The following is a 21649-nucleotide window of genomic DNA, read 5'->3' as shown; positions in this document are numbered from 1 at the left end:
TAAAGTATCACACAGGGCAGGACACTACACAATGCAAGATATTCACATAAAGATTTCAGATGTTAAAAGGAAAATATTTCTTCATAAAACAGATTTCTTCCTAGGAACATTTTAGAAACAAACTAAAACATCTAGAAATCTGGAATTTATGGGTAACTGCTTTCCTTTATGTTTTTTTTAAATGTATACTTCATACTTGAAAAGTATCAAATACAAAAAGTATTACATGTATTTATCTCTATGTTCAATGGATGAGACACACCAGCCACAACTATCTCAAACACACTTATTTAACCACGGCCTAAAAATGTTTTGTTTCCTCTCCTTTGTTCCTTAATAAAAGAATAATAAAGAGGAAAAAAATGAAGAGAGGGACATAAGCACCAAGAGCTTCTTTTCCAGCGTCTTCACAGATGTCGAGCAGCAACTGGAATCTTTGTACTGCATTTTCATATCTGAAATTAAATAGTGGCTGGAGGGGGAGGACATGAAGGAGGGTGAAGGTTGCCCTCTCCATCAAATATATTTTAATTTACATCAAGAACCATTCATATTGTAACCACAATCTAAATAAAACTGTAGAAAGTTATGTTAAAATGAGAAAAAAAATAGTTTTAAAATAATAATGTCAATTGGAAATAACCAGGAAATTTTTAAGACTAAGTAGGCATTTTTCCCCTCTGGTAACATTAAATGCCAGATCTTCAAATTATCCACATGCACCTGGATACAACTCTGAGCTGAACCACTCCTACAAACAATATTCACAACACACTGCATACAACAAATTTACATGGACTCTGGAGATAAAAATCATCCAGTGAATCTCAATTATCTGATTTCAAATTTTCTGTCAAGGGGCAATAATTTGTCATTTCAGAACACAAAGGGGAACAATGGTGTTCCTTATTGCACAAAGACATCTCTTTACTTTAGATTATTTCCAAATGCAGCTACTGCTTAAAGGTTTGGAGTCTGATCCTTTTTTCCATAGCACAATGACAAAAAAAGCTCAGAAGCCAAGGACAGGGAAAGAGCTGATTTAGCATTTTCCCATTCTAAAATCCTCTGTGAAGGGTTTTAAAGTGTGAAGAAGAAGTGAGAATAGGTATGTAACACGCACTAGAGCTAGTTCCATTATTAACTCTTCCTCCACAATTTCAGGAAGGGTTAGAAAGCTACAGAGAAGGCTGATGGTGAGGGAGAGGAAAAAATTTTTTTTTAGTTTTTTGTTTGGCAACCTGATACAAGAAAGAAAGAATCATACCGAATGACTCTGTCATGCAAAAGAAACTAATGATGGGAGAACTTAGCATTTCACATTGATTCACAATTTTATTATTCATTTTTGATAGCAGCAGCAGAACCCTAGACAGTCGGGGAAAAATAAAAAAGAAGAAAAAAAAATTGAAAGAAAGGATTCTGCACATTCCCTAAAGAGAGACCATGAAAACTCCTCCTCAAATCAAGAAACATTGCTAATGGCTTTCTTTATCCTCCCCTCCTGCCTTCAACTATTGTCCTTAAAAGTACTATTTCAAAAACTATTCCTTTTCCCTCTTCTTACTAACACTGCACATAATCACTCTCAAAATTAAACCACACTACATAGACAGTGTTAACCAGTTTGCTGCCAATTCAAAACCTTATGTTTTGTCTCAGAACAAAGCTATACTTTCCTATTTCCAGTATGAAAAACTCATCCTGACAGTTCAGCCATCAGCACAGGCTGACGTGGGGATTTCTTCTCCAAAGCATTATTCACATCAGTTTTCACTACACCCAAAATAATACTGTAAAAATAACAGATCTGTATGTCCAAACAGCACCAGCTCCTTCCTTCAAATTGCCCCTTTATAAAATGGAATTAAGAGATCCCTGTCCAGCACTTCAAGACTCCACAAGCCCATGTAAACTCATACTTAAAACCCTTGTTTAATTGATGCCAGGTAGTTTTAAACTAACATACCACCTTAAAGCTCACTTACTGGAGTTATCTGTTTCTATCCAGCAGTTTGACTAAAAACTAAACCCTGCTCCCACAGATACGTTTAACGTTACAAAGTACAAAACAGCAAATAGTTAGACCCCTAAACAACTTTGCACATCTTGGCCAAGATTACTACAAACTCATTTCTATTTCATTCAACAATTACTGCAAAATCATTTCTATCTTGTCTTAGATCACACTTTCAACAGGAAAGCTCAATATTTTCTGCAATATTTTCTACATGATTAAACCTCACATCGTGGGAAAATTCCCCAGATCACCAGAACACACTCTTCCATGTTTTCCATAGGACTTGGAGAGGAAAATTGACATAGAACCTGTACTAGTAACTTGGACATCTAAGGATACTTCAAGATGCCTGCAAAGACTGTCATACTTTTAAAGAAGAAACCATAAAACTCCTTGAAAATGGTGCCATTAAAATTCTTAATGCCTGACCCAAGGCACACAGATTTATTTAAGGCCCCTCAACGTAAACTTCTACTCAGACTTTAAGCAAGAAGCAGCTTACCTAAGTTAACAGGTTAACAAAGTCCCTGGACAGGTTTCATACCAAACTTCATAAACCAATACCAAAGCTATCTTTGAATTTTAAAAAAGTAATAGTTTTTGATACAAGCTTTTACCTACAACATTTGGAAAATATTAGTGCAGCTTCTTACAAAGGGATTTGAGAACAGGTTTGGGGTTTTGGTATGCATCAATATTCTCTGAAATCTAGAGCAGTTCATTAACACACTCTCTGATTGGCATTTAGTAGACTGGGGGTACCCAGGAAACAAAGAACTCGTATTTGTTAAAAAATTACAGCCATAGGAGAATGAGGAAGGGGGAAAGAAGTGGTTGGGGGAAGAGAGAGAGGGAGAGAGATGTCCAACAGCTTTTAATGCTGTATGTCCATTAAGTCATGGTCATTCTCACTCATCTGCCATCCCAGTACAGAGCTGGGGAACAAACTACTCTTGGGTGCCTCATCCCTGGAACTGTTCAAGGCCAGGCTGGATGTGGCTTTGAGCAACATGATCTAGTGCGAAAAAAAATTAACACTTCCAACCCAAACCATTCTATGATTCCATAATTTAGTTCCAGTCCATCAGGTGCCATCTCCACCCTTGTTTTTTATTACTCAGCTAATGTACCCTATAATTTTCTACTAAGAACTGAACATAGTCAGCACACCATCACTGGCAATACACCTCAGCCTTGTTAAAGTCATACATTTTCTTTTGCAACAAACTAGACATGATGCACTTTAGAGACAGCTACATAAAAGCAAAAGCTTTGGCTATGCCATGTTATTACACCACCAAACTGTAAGTGTTTAACTTTGACTTCCCCCTTTTTGTTAATAGAGGCACAAGCATAATCCTCCAGGCATGAATGCCAGGAAGGCAAGGCAATGAGAATAAATGTTTAATGCTGTTGAATGGGCATAGCAACTGTACTCCCTGCCTGCAGCCAAATATTGCTACTACAAAGGCATTCTTCCAGTTATCACTACTAATAGTTCTTGCTGGGCAGGTATGTGTACAGGAACCATACTCTAAAAGTGAGGGGAAGGTGTGTGGGGGGAGGAGGGGGCAAAAAAAAAGACTGTAATAATTTTCTGTTACAGACCATAGTTCTGCTAAAAAAATTTAATCCTTTTTCCAATATGGAAAGAAGCCAACTGTAAAGTTAACTGCAATTTCAGTAAGTGTGTGAACTCCAGTGGCATTGATTGTAATAACCCCTTCCTCCTCCCTTAAAAAAAACAACCCCCCCCTCAAATAGGCTACACGGACAAATAAATCCTTCTCTCCCCTTTCCCTCCCCCACAAGTTGTACCTTCAACACAGCCAGAACTTCCCCAGATCAGAGGACACTGTCAGTGCAGGCTGACCAATCTCAGAGGGTTTTTTTTCCTTCTTTTTTTTTTTTTTTTTTTTTTTTTTTTTTTTTTTTTTTTTTCCTTCAAGATACTCCGTGTTAACAGCTTGAGGGGGTTCAATCAGCACTGCTTTGATCTCGGCTGGAACTATAATTATTTAACATTGTTACAAGGATTTCTATAATCCATCCTACCATTAAATCCCTTTTACACCCTCATCTTCTGAAGGCTAATCTGCATCCGTACACTCAGTTTGTCTCTTCAGCTGGTTTCATCAGGCTCTGGCATTCTCCAGCATCCAGAGTGATGGTTCTTTTTTTTCTAATGAAATAATTTTCTTTCAAATTGAAAAGCGCAAAAGGTCCTGTGCATTTGCTACCTTTTGATGAGATAGCTATATAACACCAATATAATCCACTGTTTGCTGCAAACTTCCTCCCAGTTTCATAAAATTCATTTTCTCTGTGGTGTTTTCACTGAATTGATGATACTTATGCGTGTGTTATATACATAGATGAGGAAAAAAAATAACCAAATGAACATGAGCAGATGCTCTTTGAAAGTACAGCAGAGCCAAGAGCAGCAATAGTGTGCTCATTCCTCTTGTACTCTCTTTGATAAATACTGTAGGAAACACTATACCTAAACTTAGAAAGCCAGGTAAATAAAACTGGAGTGCTTGAAGAGAAAACAGAAATGTTTTATAATTATAATGCATGAAAGACACACCACATGGAAAAAGGACTTTAATAGAATCAAAGGAAATAAATGACAGAAAGAAAATGAATACAGAGCAGAGTGAAAATGAAGGACATGAACAAAATCAGACCAAGAATATAAAAGAGATGATCAGAAATTATGAATTATCAAAAGGGAACAGGAACAACAAAATGCTTTCCTTTTTATTTAGGAAACAAAACTTGAAAAGGAAAATATAATTTCTTCAGCATGTGTATGAGTGCATTGGGGAAACTGCTTCTTTGCTGCACACATTTTTTGTTAATTGTTTTTAAGCAGCCAACCTGTAAAGATTTTTGCTCCACTGAGCACTGCTGGATTTCACCTTGACAGCTCCTGTGCTGTGCCCGCCTGCGTGGATGAAGGAAGGGGAACACAAGTGCAGGCAGAGAGGGATGACAAATACAACAGGGGAGTATCAGCAGGCCATGATCTCCAGAGAGAAGAACATGCAAGCCTAGGTGCTGCAGTTTTCATCTAAAGCAAATATATTCACTTAAATAACCTCACGCCTTCTGCCTCATAGTGCATAACCACAAGGCAAATAAAAAACAATGTATGTGGACTTGTTTTATTGATACAAATACTGCATAAGGAAAGCAAAAGTTAGAGTAGGAAGTGTTTGCATAAAAGAAAAATTGAAGAAAAAGTTGATAAAAACATAAGTAGGATGCACCACAGTTAAGTAACTGGCATTGAGATAATAAGAGCTTTAAAATAGTGTATTTTCTTTTACTTCCCCATACTGCCAGGAGAAGTTTTAGTTTATGAGCTGATGCTTGAAAAAGTATCAAGCAACAATCATAATTCCAAAATACTGTTTGGAGTTAGCAAAATAATTAAAATAGTAGGCAATAGATATTACTGATCTTCAGAAGGAGAAACTAAGAGCCACTGATGCTTCCCTGATAATTCAGGATACCCCTTCAGTCATACTTATGGTATTTTTTATTAAACAAAAACTGTAAAAGACAAAAAACCCCTGCCACTAGTTCCTTTCAGAAAAGATATTTCCTTACAAACATTTTGAACATTATATATCACAATCCTTTTCTATCCCTGCACAATATTTAAATATCTTCTTCTCTCAATTCTTTATATTGGTATATTCCCATATACAGTTACAGTAAAATATACAGAGTTATAGTAAAATCATACCACTAGAAAATAAAACAGCAAGCACTATGGCACCACAAGGCTGTATCCACAGATATAATCAGAGCCACAAAACATGATGGGGTTTTTAAAATTTAAAATAAATAAAAAAACATTGCAGAATCCAAATTAATTTTCCATTTAAAAAGTTACCATGTTATGTTAGACCCTACTATGTGGCTATGAAATGAATAACACTCTCAAGACTTAGCTCCTATTTCTCAAAGCAAAAGAAAATATATTTACTTTAAGAAACACATATGAGTCAAAACATCTCAAGTATTTTAATAAAATCTGTTTCAAAATAGTAAGTTAAGAAATCAAGCAAATTCATTAAAAATATTCTGTAATTAACAGAAACTGAAGCAGCTACAATTTGAAGTCCACTCTATTCAGAATTCTTTGTACTGAAGTAGTTTAGTCCACCTTTAAGACCTCTTATATTTCCAGAGTAGAAAGAGGTCTTTAGCATTGCTTTGATTTGCATCCTTGTTAATTTATTCAGGCTGGCAGTTTGCTGAGTATGTAGAAAGTACCATGATATAGGTGGCTCCTTCCTGAAAGAGCTTCTCAGCTCAAGCCACAAACACATTGGTGCTTAGCTTCATGCTAGTGGGTAGTTCTGGTTTTTAATGGAATGCTCACACATATTAAAATATAAGTATTTAAATATTTTGCAAGATGGGAGCCTAGAAGAACAGAAGTGTTTTTCTAGAAGTAATTTTTTGTTTTCTTACTACCTGTACAGAAAAAAAATAAAGACTTACTGATTCTCTCTTAAAATGCCAGTTAGTCTGGACAGATAGATTTATGCATGGATTTACTGTATTCTTCTGTGAAGTCTTTTTCATGGAGACCTAAAATATTTTCAGGTGCCCAGAAGTGCACTTGTTCTTCTCCCCCTTTAATAACAAAGTGCAAGCAGAAGAATGCTCCCCCTGTGACTGTGCCTTCAGTTTTTCTCCTGAAGAGTACATTTGTGAGTCTTGTGCAAACGATATATGTATTCATACATTAACTAGCCATTAACAGACTAGGTATTAACACCACTGTCATCAATGTGTACTTCTATGTTTACTTCAACCGGACCAGAAATTTTAATTATATATTTGAGATCCTTAAAGACCAAGTTTGACTAGCCTGACATGAACTAATCAACTTCTGCCCCCCGTTAAAATTTAAGAAAGCATAAGCAATTGCTAAATTTGCAGATGTAGCTGCATAACAGAATCCACAACATTTGTTACTTAATTTCTGGAGAGAAGACACTGTTGAATTTAGTTATATTTGACAATAAGATTCTCTACAAACAGTCCCCTGACATCCATGGGGCATCAGAGAGTGATCATCAGCTGAAAATGGCCATCTTGGGTTGCAGCAGTCAGCTTCAGTATTTGGTATTCTTTATTTATGGGTACATACCGCTTAATATAGTAAAGCAAAGCCCTGACTTCTGGTGAGCAAAATAATGCTGTATTTCACAGTTATGATGTCATCAAAGGACTATATTTCATGGCTTTAACATCTTTGCAAATATATACATAAAGTGTATCCCCAAGGATCACTACCTGCCAGGGCTGCCTGAGGTCCACCAAGGTGGACCTCCTTAAATCCCATTTATTGTACATTAACATTTGAATATCAAGGAAGTCTAAATAGCCTGAGAGTAGAAAAGGTATTCTCAGTTTCCCACGCTGTAGCATACTTGCCATATTACATGAATTTTTCTATATATTATGTGCTGTGTTATCTCCAATCCCCTCTTTTTAAATTTCAACACACTATATTCCTTCTATGCATTTATCTGCCTATATATGCTTTATATATTATATGTAATTACAAAATTACAACTCAAGTGAATCTCATATAATAATAAACTATCTATGACACAGTCTCAGAATTTCAGATCTTGAAAATAGAATTTGATTGCTTTATTCACTCTAAACCAGTATCATTGTAATATCAGCCTTAAGCAATATGGGCTGCTAAAATCATTTGGTTCCATTTTTCCAAAAAGGAAAACTGATAGGATTATTTTCGTGATAAATTAATTTTACCATGTAATTGCAATTATGACTTCTAATTAATGAATGGTTTCAGCCTCACTAACTAGGTCAGCATTTTTCTTTTAAAAATATATCATTTTTTTTCTTTAGATAAGTATCATGATATGTCCAAGCTTTGGGAAACACACAGCATTTTTTATGGCAATGATCCTAGAAGCTGAGAAATGGTGAAACTACTGTGACGTACTTTCTAAAATATTCAAGCCATTTTTTGTCTCTTTAATGAAGAAAATTAAAAAGCGAGCAGATGGCAAGAGGCTTTTTAAGAGGAAAGATCAGTTTCTTAGTTCTATTGGAGTATTTAGGTTCTTGACTGAGCTTCCCAGTATACAGAACATTGAACAGTGTGAGAGCAATGAATCAGTTGAGCAACTAATCTCTTACATCATGGTTGTCAATACCCATATGCCATTGCAGGCTATATTGACAAGAGGCAGCATCCAAGGAGATTGACTTCTCTGTAATCAGATGCATTCCTACAGAAAAGAAACCTGAAGCTTACTTTGTGCATCTGGTAGAGCAGACTCCAACACTCCTGACTGCCCATTGCTTTGAAGGTAACAAATTTAAAGGTACCACAGCAACATTCAAGGACACTTCTTCAGGGTCCCCTGAAGATGTCTTCTGGCACACTGACACCTTTTTAAGCCCTACATCCCCATCAACTACCTTATCACACCATTCTTCGATGACTCACACATTGTGGCGTGACAATATAGGAAAAAAAACTAAGTTGCAAGTATTAAAATAATGAGTAGCAAGACAGGATGAGAGAAAATAATTTCCTTGGAAGACACTCAAAATTTGATGGCTAAAGTGTTACCGATATAGTAATTAAACTAAATGATAGCTCTTGTCAGAATGCAACACACCAAAATATCTGTTGTTTCATTGCAGTTTGGTTTTTTTTCTTTTTTGGCTGCTAGAAATAGTCACATATTTAGAGAGCATCTCCTAAAGAGAAGTTTCATGAAAAGTTGATATCCAACACAAAACTTTGAAAAATAGTCAGTATCAAACATGGAGCAGTTCTGTAATAGGGGAAAAAGGTGGTTTTTCCTGAGAATAAGTCAATTAAAAAAGAAAAGTTGAAATCACTACAGTAAAAGTAAAATAAATTAAAGTATTATACATACTTTATCAGATAGCAACAAATATATGAAGCATTTACAATGTTGTATTACACAAGCCCTGAAAATTGGACTGTGGTCAACTCAAGAAAACTCTGACTGGATGCATATCATGGGTGCTTTCCAGACAGTATTTTTTTTTTTTTAATGAGAACTAGTAACTATTTATATATGTAAGCCAAAGATTTATGAACTGATTAGTAATTTTGGCATTACACTCTAAGTATCAAAGTTCAGATAACTGAATGATGGGGTTTTTTCATACAATGATGTAATTTGAAATTCAGTCTCCTGGGCTGAACCACCCAGCCCAAAATGCATACATGAGACACTCTGGAACAGTATGTCCCTTGTGTATACATTGTATTATCTTTCTAAATTATACAAAATAGTCCATCATTGTGGGTTTATGCTGATGAAGCATCTTATAAATCAATGCATTTATACTGCCATAAAATCAGAGCAGCAAAGATCTGAAGAAGCCTACCACGAGTATTTTCTCTCAGTAAAATACAATTTTTACAGCTTTATCCCAAATCTTTGAAGCATATCAGACAATATTGCTTTCTAAAATAAATAAGGTGATGTGTTATCATGCAATATTGACTTAAAACAAAGCTATGTAAAATACGGTGAAGTTTTTCTACCTGTTATCCCCAAAAACATGTTATGAAGTTGGCTGTTCAGGGTTTTCACCTTGAATACATTGCTTAAAAGTCCTGAGACACAAAGGGGAGCAAAGGGAAAGAGTAAGGTATGATGGGACAACCTGATTGACTCCTTTTGGAACATATGATAAAAGATGCAATGTATAAACTGGACTGGATGCCCACATTACCATAACAGGCATTTGCAAGCATCTTCCCCATGAATATGATTTCATATGCTATAGATTAAAAATAGTTTTTGGAATCAACCATGATAATTAAAGAGCACATTCAGAACACTCCAAAATCTTTGTCAGGGGGACAGGGGGGTAGGAACCAAATGTCCTCTACACAGCTATTTTAGAATGCCTAAGGTAATCAGCTGACTGCAGGAAAAACAGAGTTACAGCTTTCCAAACACAGGCTTTAATCATTATTACTTCTGCTTACCCAAATATCTCACTATTTTTTACCCTGAACCAGACTGCTGAATATTTGGTTCTGGGGATGCTCAGATTCCATTAGAACATGGTTAAAGAAGTACACATTCTGTAATTAGATCAAAATGAGGTCTGATGCTATTAAGACAGCCATTCTTACTTTTGCTGTGTTGATGAGTAAGTGCTGAGTGACTGCATAAAGGAGTTTACTGCAGCATTTCTGTATGATGACCACTACTGCACTTTACAAAGACCATTTGCACATCTCCTTGTCTGAAGCCTAAATCAAGGAGTGAAAATGAGATCTACTGTTCATTTCATATCCTCCTTTTGAGAATGCAATGGTAAAGCACCCTAAAAATGAAATGTGGCAATTAAGCCTAAACCCAAATGTGTGGTAAGCTGGTCTCACTGAGCTAAACACAGAAAGTCAAGGTCAGAATTGAGAGAGGACTTTGCCCTTACTTCTAGTTCTGTGACCAAAATATCCAGTTTCCTCTTCTCACTCTGAACCATCTTGAACTGTGCAATTTTGGGAGTAACTATAGTATCACACGTCACATTACACTTTTTACTCTCAGGAAAGTTAGTTCTTTCAAAAGGAGGTACAATGGTTCCTGGTGATAATTTTTTGTTGTTTTATTTATATTATTCCAACATTTATCTTACGATTCTTAAGACAGAGTAAATAAAGTGGCTTTTGAAGGTTTAGAAGGACACGGTAATTCGAAAATCAAAATATTTTCTTCAATGAACTGCTGAGCACAGAATTTGTCACTGAAACCTGCCAATTTAAGAAATAAAGTCACTGGCATCTCTCAGTAGGTATTCGTATCCAACTACTGGACTACAGCTTAAGTGCATTAAATAATGCTGTGCTGTGCATATGGTTCAATATATTAACGTATCCATTCTTCAATTGTTCAAGCCAGTGTTGTCATGCAGTATTCTGAATGCAATAATCTCAGCTCAATTAACAGGAAAAACACAACAAAGAATGAAATACTTGTGGACTGATTACATGTTCCTTTTGATTCTCACCCAATCTGCTTCCAAAAACCAGACACTGCTTCCCAGTCCTCTGCCACTACCAGGGTGTAATATTGCCTCTATGGCCAAACTACAGTGAAGACAGCTGAATACTGCAAAGCTTTCTGCCAGCCTCTGCAGGTCCCTTGGTGTATGGAACGACAGGAAACAATGTATTGTCATGCAGATGTTCATTGATTCCCTGCAGAATTTCACAGGAGTCCTTCACTGTGTGACCTACAGGGATTTGTACTTTACATAATATCCACTGTGTAGCACATCACGTCCAAAGTGAAGTACCTAGTGAATCTGATGATTCTTCCCTTGCACATGCCTTTCCCAGCTATCAACTTTTTTCAGAGAACAAGAAGTCTTTTGTGCTTGAAACATAAATGCCAATCAAAACAGAATACACTTCAAATATGTATCACCTTTCATTCAAAGTTCAAGGACTTTTACAAGTCAGGCCAATGTTCTTATTCTGGGTGTGCAAAAGTACAAAAAATTTAGGAAGATACCAGATAATTTTCAAAGCTAGCTATTTGTCCTAGTTTTGGCCAAGGACAGGGTTAATTCTGCAGTCTGGAGCTGTCAGTGCATGTCCATGTTGCTATTCTATACCACATACATCACCACAGGGGGGGAAGCAAAGGATCCCCACCTCCAGAGCAAGGGGTATGGCTTGTGGTTGGGGAGAAAAGGTGGCACATGGAGGGTGTGCCAGTCCTTCTGTTCTTTGGCTCGGGGTTGTGCCACATTGATGAGCATTTTCCATGTAAAGCACCCTTTCTTACATACTCTGTTTTTATTAGGATTGTCACAGGAACTGCTATTTTTTTTATCCCATTGCTGTTTCTACTAGTTTTTAGTCAACCCATAATCTCTGCCCTTTGTATGTCCCACTGGAGGGGGAGAAGAGCGAGCATTGGAGAGGGAGGGGCACTAAATTAGGGACTGCAACTTCTAAACCATGACTCTGATCCAGAAACTCGCCCTCCTGAAGATCAGGATGGTCTCCAAAGAACAATTTACACCTAACACACTGAAAATAAAAAACATTGCTGTATCAAATAAATATTTCATAAATGGACAAATAAAAAACCAGAAATAGTAAATGAATGGAATGTCATTAAAAAAAAAACCTAACAGATTTGAAGGTTCTAAGTAGTTTCACTTTTCTGAAGCATTTTGACTTGGATAGAAATGAAGTTCTGAGTTTGAAAATATTCTAAAAGACTAACGGTTTAAATAAAATTGAAGTTCTCCACATGTGAAATGTATATGCAAGATGTTACTTCTAAACTAGGCTCATTTCTATAGCAACTGATTTTGAAATTAATTTAAATTCACATATATATGCAAACAATGACAATAATATATTAATTACATCAATTATACAATCTGTATCAAATAGAATATTATGTTAGTAATACAATGATAAGGAAATGGCATTCCAACTAACAAAACAGTTGGAATGTTTGACAAGAGCTCCAGTATTCAGTGATGAAGACACTGGTTTTTGATATTTTATGTACAAGTCAGATGAGTTTTACAGAATCCTACAATATTTGCACCCTGCATCATGAAAGTGATGCTACAGAAGTCACCACAGGAAGTGACATCTTAACAAGAAACATGTCTTAGTTTTCAAAATTCATTACTGCCTACTCTTATGAATTTAGAGTAACTATTTTACACCTCAATTTTCTCTTCAAGCCTTGGTGACCACTATTTCTGGCTAAAGGGCAGAATTTCATTTTGTCAGGTGTGACCATAATTAAAATTTCTCCCCGTCTATTACACATGATCAGTTTAGGTCATGCAATAGCCTCGTTCCTAGAAAAGTAAAAACTGCTCACAGGAAAGATGACAGTGAAGTGTGGCTGCTACTTCCATGTGAATTCACCCAGCCACTCTCACACTCTCATCCTTCAGGCCCATACAGGGAGCAGTCCACCAACAGTATCAACTGCCTTGAACAACAGGGAACCACTGCACTAAGCATGTCAGATGTAACTAAAAGCTTCATTACAGGTGGCAAAGAACAGCTCTGGGCATGGAGGCCAAGCACAGCCATGTTTATGTGCTGGGAGGCTTCATTAGCCTTTAATCAGGTGCCAGCACACAAATTACCTCTGGAGAATGCTCCCTGCAATGCTATAGCTTCAGCATTTTGGGATCTACTTGGGAAGAGTGACTGCTGGCCTCAACCAAAATCACGACAGGGACATTTTAACACTTATTTACTATTCCACTTCTGTCACTACTGAATATATTAACACTGGAGTAGCATATTTTTCCTTCCACTTCTTAGACCTGCATCTTCTCATTATGAAGCAAAGACTCTCATGTAAGAAGAGAGAGGTGAGACCCAGAGAAAGGTCTGCAAGAGGAGGCAGCTGCTACAGCCAACAGAATAATTCCTCAATCCCAGCTGGTCACAGCAAGATTGACATCTTCATGCTCCTATAAATGGTGCCAGGTTGCACACTAAAAATTACTTTTTAAATACCACATATTTAAATACCAGTTCTTACAATCATTTAATGACCTAAGAAACTCATCTTTTGTCACAAAGAATGGGGGAGCAGGGCAAACCTCAAGAGTTCCTGTTTTTGGGAGACATTTGGCAGTGAGTATAAATTATATACCATGAAGTCTGTAAGTTACAGACTAAGTAGTAACTACATCACAAAGGTTTCAGAGGTTGAGCATAGTGCAAGTATATTTCAGTAACACTGGCATTAGTCAGTCAGAGCTACAATGGACTGATGCAGACATCTGCAGCGAGAGTTTCAGGTAAGCAACACAAATCGGGGCCATGCATGAAAAACAACTGGGAAGACTACAGTCCTTGAAGACTTGGATAAATTCTTGTATACAAGGCTGATAATTATTTAAAATCTTTCATTTAATGCACAGGTGTGGTAACTGCTTAAAACAGCTCTGTACCACAAACCAAACTACAAGAAAGCAATCCGCGAGCATTTGCACCTCCCTTAACAGAATTTAAGTGTCAAAACAAGACCTGCAGTGCAAAGGTTAACTCAATGACTCTTAGACCCTTGCTTTTGTTATTTTATGTCCAAATAGTCTCCTCCTAGTTCCAAATTGTTCATGGAAACAAGATCAAGATCCACAGAAATCCTTCCCTACTTCAACAAGGTTCCCTACAAACCCCTGGAGCCTGGGAGCCCAGCCCTCTGCTTTTAATCCAATATCCACTTCACTACAGAAGATTTATTTAGACTGCCTCTTGTTTCATTAAGGGTTCCAAAAGTCTATGGTGATTTTTGACACTTTGTTATAATGTTTCTGTGACCCCCCCACCGCCTCCTCACATACCACACCACCCAGCCTCATTTTCATATGGATACAAAGCATGGGGATAAAATGATGGTTCATTATAGTGGTACAGAGCTCTTATCTTCATCCGGCAAGAGTCATTTCCTTCCAAAGATTGAAATGCAAATGTGAAAATTAATGATAACTGCATTATCTGATAGCAGAGATAATACCGATTCACTGTCAGAGTAACACACAGTCGTTCTATGATTTCCTCTGCTCCTTCACAATATTCTTCTTACTGTCAGACTATATCTATGGTTAACTATGTTTCATGGATTTTTGTTAATTTACATCAAATAGCATTTCCAAGATCTTAAATCTACCACATTTCCCCAATCAAAAAGGAAACAAAATCAGGACAGTAATCTCCAAGTCCTTCTTAGGACTGGTTTAAAAAGAAAGAAAGAAAAAAAAAAAAAGAAAAAAAAAAGAAAAAGAAGTAAAAAGGAGGGGGAGGGGGGAAGGCTATCATTAATGTCTATTTCCATCTTGCAATGGTCTACCTACCATTCCACTCTATATTATACAGCTTTGCTTTGTAACCCAAACTTTTTATGAATTACTAAATAATGCAGAGTAAACCCAACAATCAATACATATTTGCAATGATTCTTACGAACCGTTACAGGAAATCTATACAGAAAAGCTTTTCCAAGTCCCTTTTATAGCAGGTAAAAATGGCATGCCCAATATTCACTACAATTTTCTGATCTGCAACTCACTAAAGCAATACATCAGAATTTACATGAAAGCCTGTTTCAATCTTTTATTGAATATTAACAGCAGCATAGCTCAATGTAACATCATTTTGAACTGCTATTTTATTTTCAGTATACCATTTTTCTTAAAATTTCACACATTTTAAGAAAAACACCAACCTGTAAGAGTAATTAAAGAAAGCTATAATGTGTTATATATAACTAGCCTGAGTTCTTTTTTCAACTGTTCTCTGTTAAATGGGTACAAGTGATGATGAGTCTGCTGAAATGAGTTACATGAGTTGAAACTTCATTCTGATTTACTACTGTCAATAGCAGAAATCCCGTTGATTTACTGGAGGCAGAATTTTACACATGGGAAACTTTCCCTTTATGTGGAGATGAAGGCAAACAATACATGAAAAAAATCATTATGAACTGCCAATAAGAGTTTTAGGCCTTTTACACTGCATGGCAGGGTTTTTTTTTCACTTGGGTTTTTTTCCACCATTTTGGAAACGTGGACAAATCACATTTTCTCACATTCTAAGCAGAATTCAGGTACAATTAAAAACAACTTCAGAGACTGACTTTCAAGCTATCCAATTGACAAAATCAGCCCATTCTGATAAGCCCTTAAGAAAGCCATGCTCCCTTATGACTATAAAAGTAAGAACTCACATAAGGAATAAGGACAATATAGTGTAGTGCACGAGAATTAAGAAGGAAGAGATCCAGTTCTTCCTTAGAACCAAGACTTTTCTGAATGGCATTAATTTCACCTTTGGAAATACCCTATAATTAGTTCCTGAACTGGTAACAATGTTTCTCTGCCTTAAAAGCCAGATACAACTTCACTGATGGCTGAAGCACTCATAGGAATTGCAGGAAGAAAGTCTAAAGAATGGAGCTCACAGGAGTGTGGGCTGGATTTGGAAAAACTTTTTGGCTTAGTCAGTACTAGAAAATTGTGTCCTATCTGCCGATAGGGAGAAGACATTCCCTTGCAGATAAGAGAATCAGTATATGTTGTCATCTGTTGTTTTGTTTCATCACTACAGAGTAATTGAGAATTACAGAATAGAGAAAAGCACAAAGAAGTTATCATCCTTTACACAGTTTTAGTAAACAGTTACTGGAGAAATAAAAATTTGGAATAGCTTGCATGAAGCCTTCTTGTACTTATTCAATATAAATGCACCCAAATAGTACAATATTTATAAAAGCAATAGATAGTATTCTTATTTATTAATTGCATTTTAGTTACAAGGACCTATCATGGTCAGTCAGTCTAATTTCTGCCCCAGTGAAATCTATCTCATTTTTAAAGTCCAGTGTTTGCCACAGAAGTTGATAATGTTCTTTAGGAAAGTATCTCATCCTGAATGCAAATATTTCTAATGACAGATAAGTGACTTTTCATAAAATGTTTCAATAATGACTTTTTAAGCACTAAAATCCATTCTTTGTGTCTGAAACTTTGGAGCTTCAACATCCATTTAATCCTCTGATACTTTGCTAGAAAGAGGTGCCCATTGTTATCAGATTTTCACTCTGAATTTAAAGTAGCTTGCAATCAGATTGCCCTTTAATATAACTTTAATATATCTTTGATAAAATAAATAGGGAGAGGACCTAGACTTTTCCATAATACCAGTCTTTTCAACTTTCTAGTGGCTCTTCTCTAAACCTTTTACAAATTTTAACATGATTTTTGAAGTGTGACTACAGGACACAGAACCCTGTTTCAGCATCAAGCAAGACTGCTGACCAGACAAGCAAAGTAATCTGAGAAGCCAAACACACCCTTTAGCCATGACCCTCTCTTTGGGCTCAACCCTAGTTCACTGAATCTTAAGACTTTTTCAGAGCCCCTGCTTTCTGATGCTCCTACAGGTCCTTAAAAACTGTAACAATTCCATGAAAATATTTATTTACCTTCTCATAAGCTCATAACTTTATATTTAATCACTCTGAAACCAAAATATTACTGCAGATAACATAGCAAGTTATTCAGGTCTGCCAATAGCAATATCTACCCATTATTCATAATTTTTTAAAATTTAAAACATACTGCAAAAAACTAAATATACTTTAGCTCATATTACATATTATGTTGGTTTTACAGGACATATTTTTTCTATGAGCCTATACAAATTGGAATTCTTAATAACCCCCTCTCAATAAAGGCATCTTACAGTACTTATCCCCTTATTTCCAGTGGAACCACTGTCATGTGGACAGGTCTGTCACTACACACACCAACTTTTACTGGTTTTGAACACGTTTGAGAAATCATAGCAAAACTTTTTCAGAACTGATGTTCATCACTGGGTCATCTAGCTCCTAAAAAAGTTAAATGCAAACCATCAAACTGCTTAAATTAACTATTACAGAAGTACAGTCATCACACATAGTCAAATAGGCTTTCCAGTCTTAAGCAGACTAGAAATAATTACTTTACCTTTTTACCTGTCCCCTCTACCTACTGAGTCATGACTTATAATAGATCAATACCAATTTTCTAATCATTTTTTTCTTACCGCATTTTAAAATGTCATCTTACAGTTATTAATGAAGCTACTGATAGATTTTTAGGGTTTTTTTTTTTTCCTTTCCTTTTTTTTTTTTTTTTTCCTTTTAGCCTCAGATTATAGCTCCTAGCGTCTTGTAACATCCACTTGGATTTTTCTGGTTGTTTTTTTCTAAATTATCTTCTAGGTAATCTCAACATTGCCATCATTTTTATTTTAGATTTGGAAAGTCTAAAAATTGTTATTTAACTCTTCCAAGCTATAATTGATACTTCTGAATTCAAACCTTTTCTCCTTTTTGATAGAGTTCATATTTGCATGTCTTTCAATGACAAGTATGGTGGACTGAACTTGTATCCACCACTGCAAGCATGACCACTGCATAATGGTAAACAAGCATTCATTTCCAAATCTATAAACAATTTATCTTTCAAGATGCCATTGAATATATAATTTCCTTATATTTGGCTTAACAATATTTTAATTGAAGTGCCCAGTATCTAAAATTTTCAGAGATTTTAAGGAAGTTCTGCTCTGGAAGCATGAAACATTCAGTAGAAACCAGAATGACCATATACTCAAACATGATGGGTGATCTGCAGAACCCATGTAGGAGATCTTTCTGTTTGTTATGTCTTAAAGCTCTGCCCTTACATGCACTGACATCCTAACAATAATACAAAGCTACAGAACTGTGTAACTCCATGTACCAAGGCAACAGCAGACATAAGACCATAAAATGACCTCTGATTTCATACTTAAAAATTGTTTTTTTACATAAAATGCATTTAAACCCAGTCCCACTATTCTTGCTTTCTATTCTTTGGACTTTTGCTGTTGGTTATAACAGAAAAAAGATCAGGCCCTTCACTGTGTTTACAGACAGTCTGTTTACCTAAGTTTCCATTATTTCAGAGCAGTTTCACTGAACAGGAATTTTTAAAAATTGAAGATAAGAATAGTGAAAACTGAGGGTACTTGAAAAACATTCAGGTAATGCTCAAAGTGGCTACACAGAATAGGCAGGATCTCTGAAATTCCTTGATGGTCAATGAAGGTCACGGGAGTCTGATCTGAAATATTGCTTCAGCAGAAATTCTTTGAAGCTACAGCACATTAAACTTTAGATTTTTTTTTTTTCAAAAAAATTCTAGTTACAAAGACTTAAGAATGCATGTGGACAATGCAAATTTTCAAACAAAAATAAAACTCTAATTAATGCCAGAAGCTTAATTTTTCAGTTCCTGACAAGTACTGGCTCTGAAAGTCACACTATGTTCCCTTAGTGCTAAAAAAAGACATAAAATATTAAAATAACAAAACAGCTCTACTATTTATATAAATTCCTGAGTTGTCACAGTTCACATTATCAGTTGACAGCAACTTGTATCATGCAGAACACAGTTGTTGGATTCTGAGAGGTGAAGCCTCTCAGAGATGGAACTTTCCTTACCAGAGAAGCTGAGGAGACCAGAGGCAGCTGAGATAACAAAGAATTTATCATCATCTGCCCTTTGAGGTTGTGCCTCTACTGACAGTTGGTAAATTTTCTGAATCAAAGTTTGGATGGCTCTGTTTGTGCTGATTAAAATATGTTCTTGAATAGGCAAAATATTTCATGCATTGTTGTTTTGTTTTTTTCCAAAATTCATGAAGATGTTATCTTTGTACTGCATGGTTGTAGATGACCTTCTGTTGATTGCTTCCTTTTCCATGTCAGTAGTAACCAACTTCACTTCATGTGTGATGTAGAGTATGGGATGTGGTAAATATCCATTACTTTTTCATATGTATTACACCCTTGTAAAGAATCAATATTTAAATAAAATATAGATGCTGATACATCTATATCAGGAGATAACAAATATAATTTCAGAAGTCTAAAGAAATTTTTCCACATTCAGCTTTGATTTCTACCTTATCCCATGTCAAAGCTACCAATAAATATTACAAGAATTATACTCATCCTGCTGTTTAACTGATTTTTTTCCCAACAAAATGAAAATATCTCCTTTTGCTCCACAGTGTCAGAAAAGATCTCAAAAACTTATGAATAAGGTAGCAAATATAAAAAGCAGTAACAGGCCACAAAATGCACATTCAAATATGCTGAAATACACAGAAACATGCAAGAAAAAATTACAAATTTCAGATAGACTTCATTTATAATGAAATTAAAAATAAGCCATATGGTAAGTACTGACAGCCTTTAAATCTGCTATGCAGCTAGAAAAAGCCATTCTGCTACATCCACATAAATATTTTGCATTATTTTACATGTACAGTAGCATGATACTAAACCTTGTTTTCATATAACACCATTAGGGCTTCATATAGAATATCAAGTTCTTTGTGTATTATCATGAGAAACATTTTAAATTATATCATAATAATTAGATATACTATGTCTTCATTTTTGTTTGCATTGTATTTTCCAGCTACTGGTTTCAGAAAATTGCCATTAGTTTTGTTCTTCTCTTCATGAAGAGCATACAGTAATTTGCAAAATCAAGCAAGGATGAAAATGTGATTGAAATATAGGAATTTTTTCTAATGAAATATTATTATTGCATTATAAATTATTGATAGAATGGTTCTGGAACTCTCTTCTGATGTGCTCATCCTTTTGAGGGAAAATTTCCATAAGAGATACAGCTATTGCTAGAGCGTGTTTGGCTTCAGATCCACATTTTGCAACAGTTTTATTAAATTATGGTCAATATAATGGATTTTTAAGGCCTATTCCCAAGTCCATGCCCATGAAAACACTGCATTCAACTGCAGAATTGCCTAATTGAGAAATACAATTTACCCCTTTGCCTTAGGTACTTTTACAGTACAAGAGAGGTTTTACATATTTATATTGAACAGATACTTGAAAGTATTGCCATATTACCATTACATCCTAGCAATGTTATGCTTGCACCATCTTCACTTACATAGCAGAAAATGTTACCTTGAATTACTGTTTTAATGTGAAGTTCTAAGGCTTCATTGAATGCAGCCTGAGTTTCTCTTCCCGCTGAAACCAATGCCCAGCTGGGCTACATGATTTCTATCAGGCTTAAACAGCTAAAAAAAACTCCTTGAAAATGTTAGTAGATATCATATCTATTTGTTAAGCTAAAGATGTTGCTAAATGTTGGCACAAAGCTTGAGAAGAGACCTTCTGACCTTAGTAAACAGAGCAGTAGTGCTTCTCCCTTAATTCAACCACAGAAGAACTTTTTGAGAAATTTTGATCCTAAAATTCTAAGCAGCAAGAAAATTTTCCTTTACATCAAATAAATACATAAGGCATTTTATGTTGAACAATTTACAAAATAATGTAACAAAAGCCATTTTTTTTTTAAACTCAAGAACGTCATCCTAGTACTTACCAGCCAACATCCTGGAACCCAAAGGATCACAAAGGAGACAGTCCATTAAAAATAAATGCAAAGCATAACAATCTACTAAAATAATGACATTAACAAATATTGAAGTCTCCTTCAAAAAATTTTTCTTGGCTTTCATTTGTTTCTCCCTACCTGGCCCATCCCAATCTTCAGTCTCCACAGCAAGCTGCCCTGGTTTCTCTGACCTTGCATCACCATCAGATTCTGCTGCCTCCTGGATGCCTTCTTCACTTCCTGAAAAACCATCAAAAAAATAGACTATTGACATATTCCAACAGTGACTTTAAAGCAAAACTCCTATAATATCCAAACTGCTTACATGCCTGAGTGAAAACATATGCATGTCTATAAACAGAGAGAAAATGAAAAAAAATATTAGACATGTAAACATTTGTGAGCTCCCACTGACTCAAAGAAATCCTGAATATCCAGTACTTCCAGTTCCATGGAGAGAAAATCTTGGAAAACAGTGTTTACTCCATATGGTTAAAAAACAGAGTCACAATTTGCACCTAATTCTGTAAAACAAAGCACATAATGTCCCCCAGTCTCTATGTACAGAGGAGAGAAAGAAATCAGCTCGTG

General features: G+C 35.7%; 1 protein-coding gene across 1 annotated transcript in view; it reads right to left on the bottom strand.

The window, feature by feature from the left end:
* The window catches only part of ZFPM2 (zinc finger protein, FOG family member 2), a 306016-nt gene that overhangs the window by 212375 nt on the left and 71992 nt on the right, over positions 1–21649 (bottom strand). The window contains exon 3 of the mRNA XM_018912975.3: positions 21197–21298. Within this exon, the coding sequence (XP_018768520.2) occupies positions 21197–21298 (102 nt within the window). The remainder of the gene's footprint in view (positions 1–21196; positions 21299–21649) is intronic.

This window comes from Serinus canaria, chromosome 2 (genome assembly GCF_022539315.1).
Source record: "Serinus canaria isolate serCan28SL12 chromosome 2, serCan2020, whole genome shotgun sequence".
NCBI lineage: Eukaryota > Metazoa > Chordata > Aves > Passeriformes > Fringillidae > Serinus > Serinus canaria.
The sequence above is the reverse complement of the archived record's forward strand: the minus strand, read 5'-3'. Positions and strand labels throughout refer to the sequence as shown.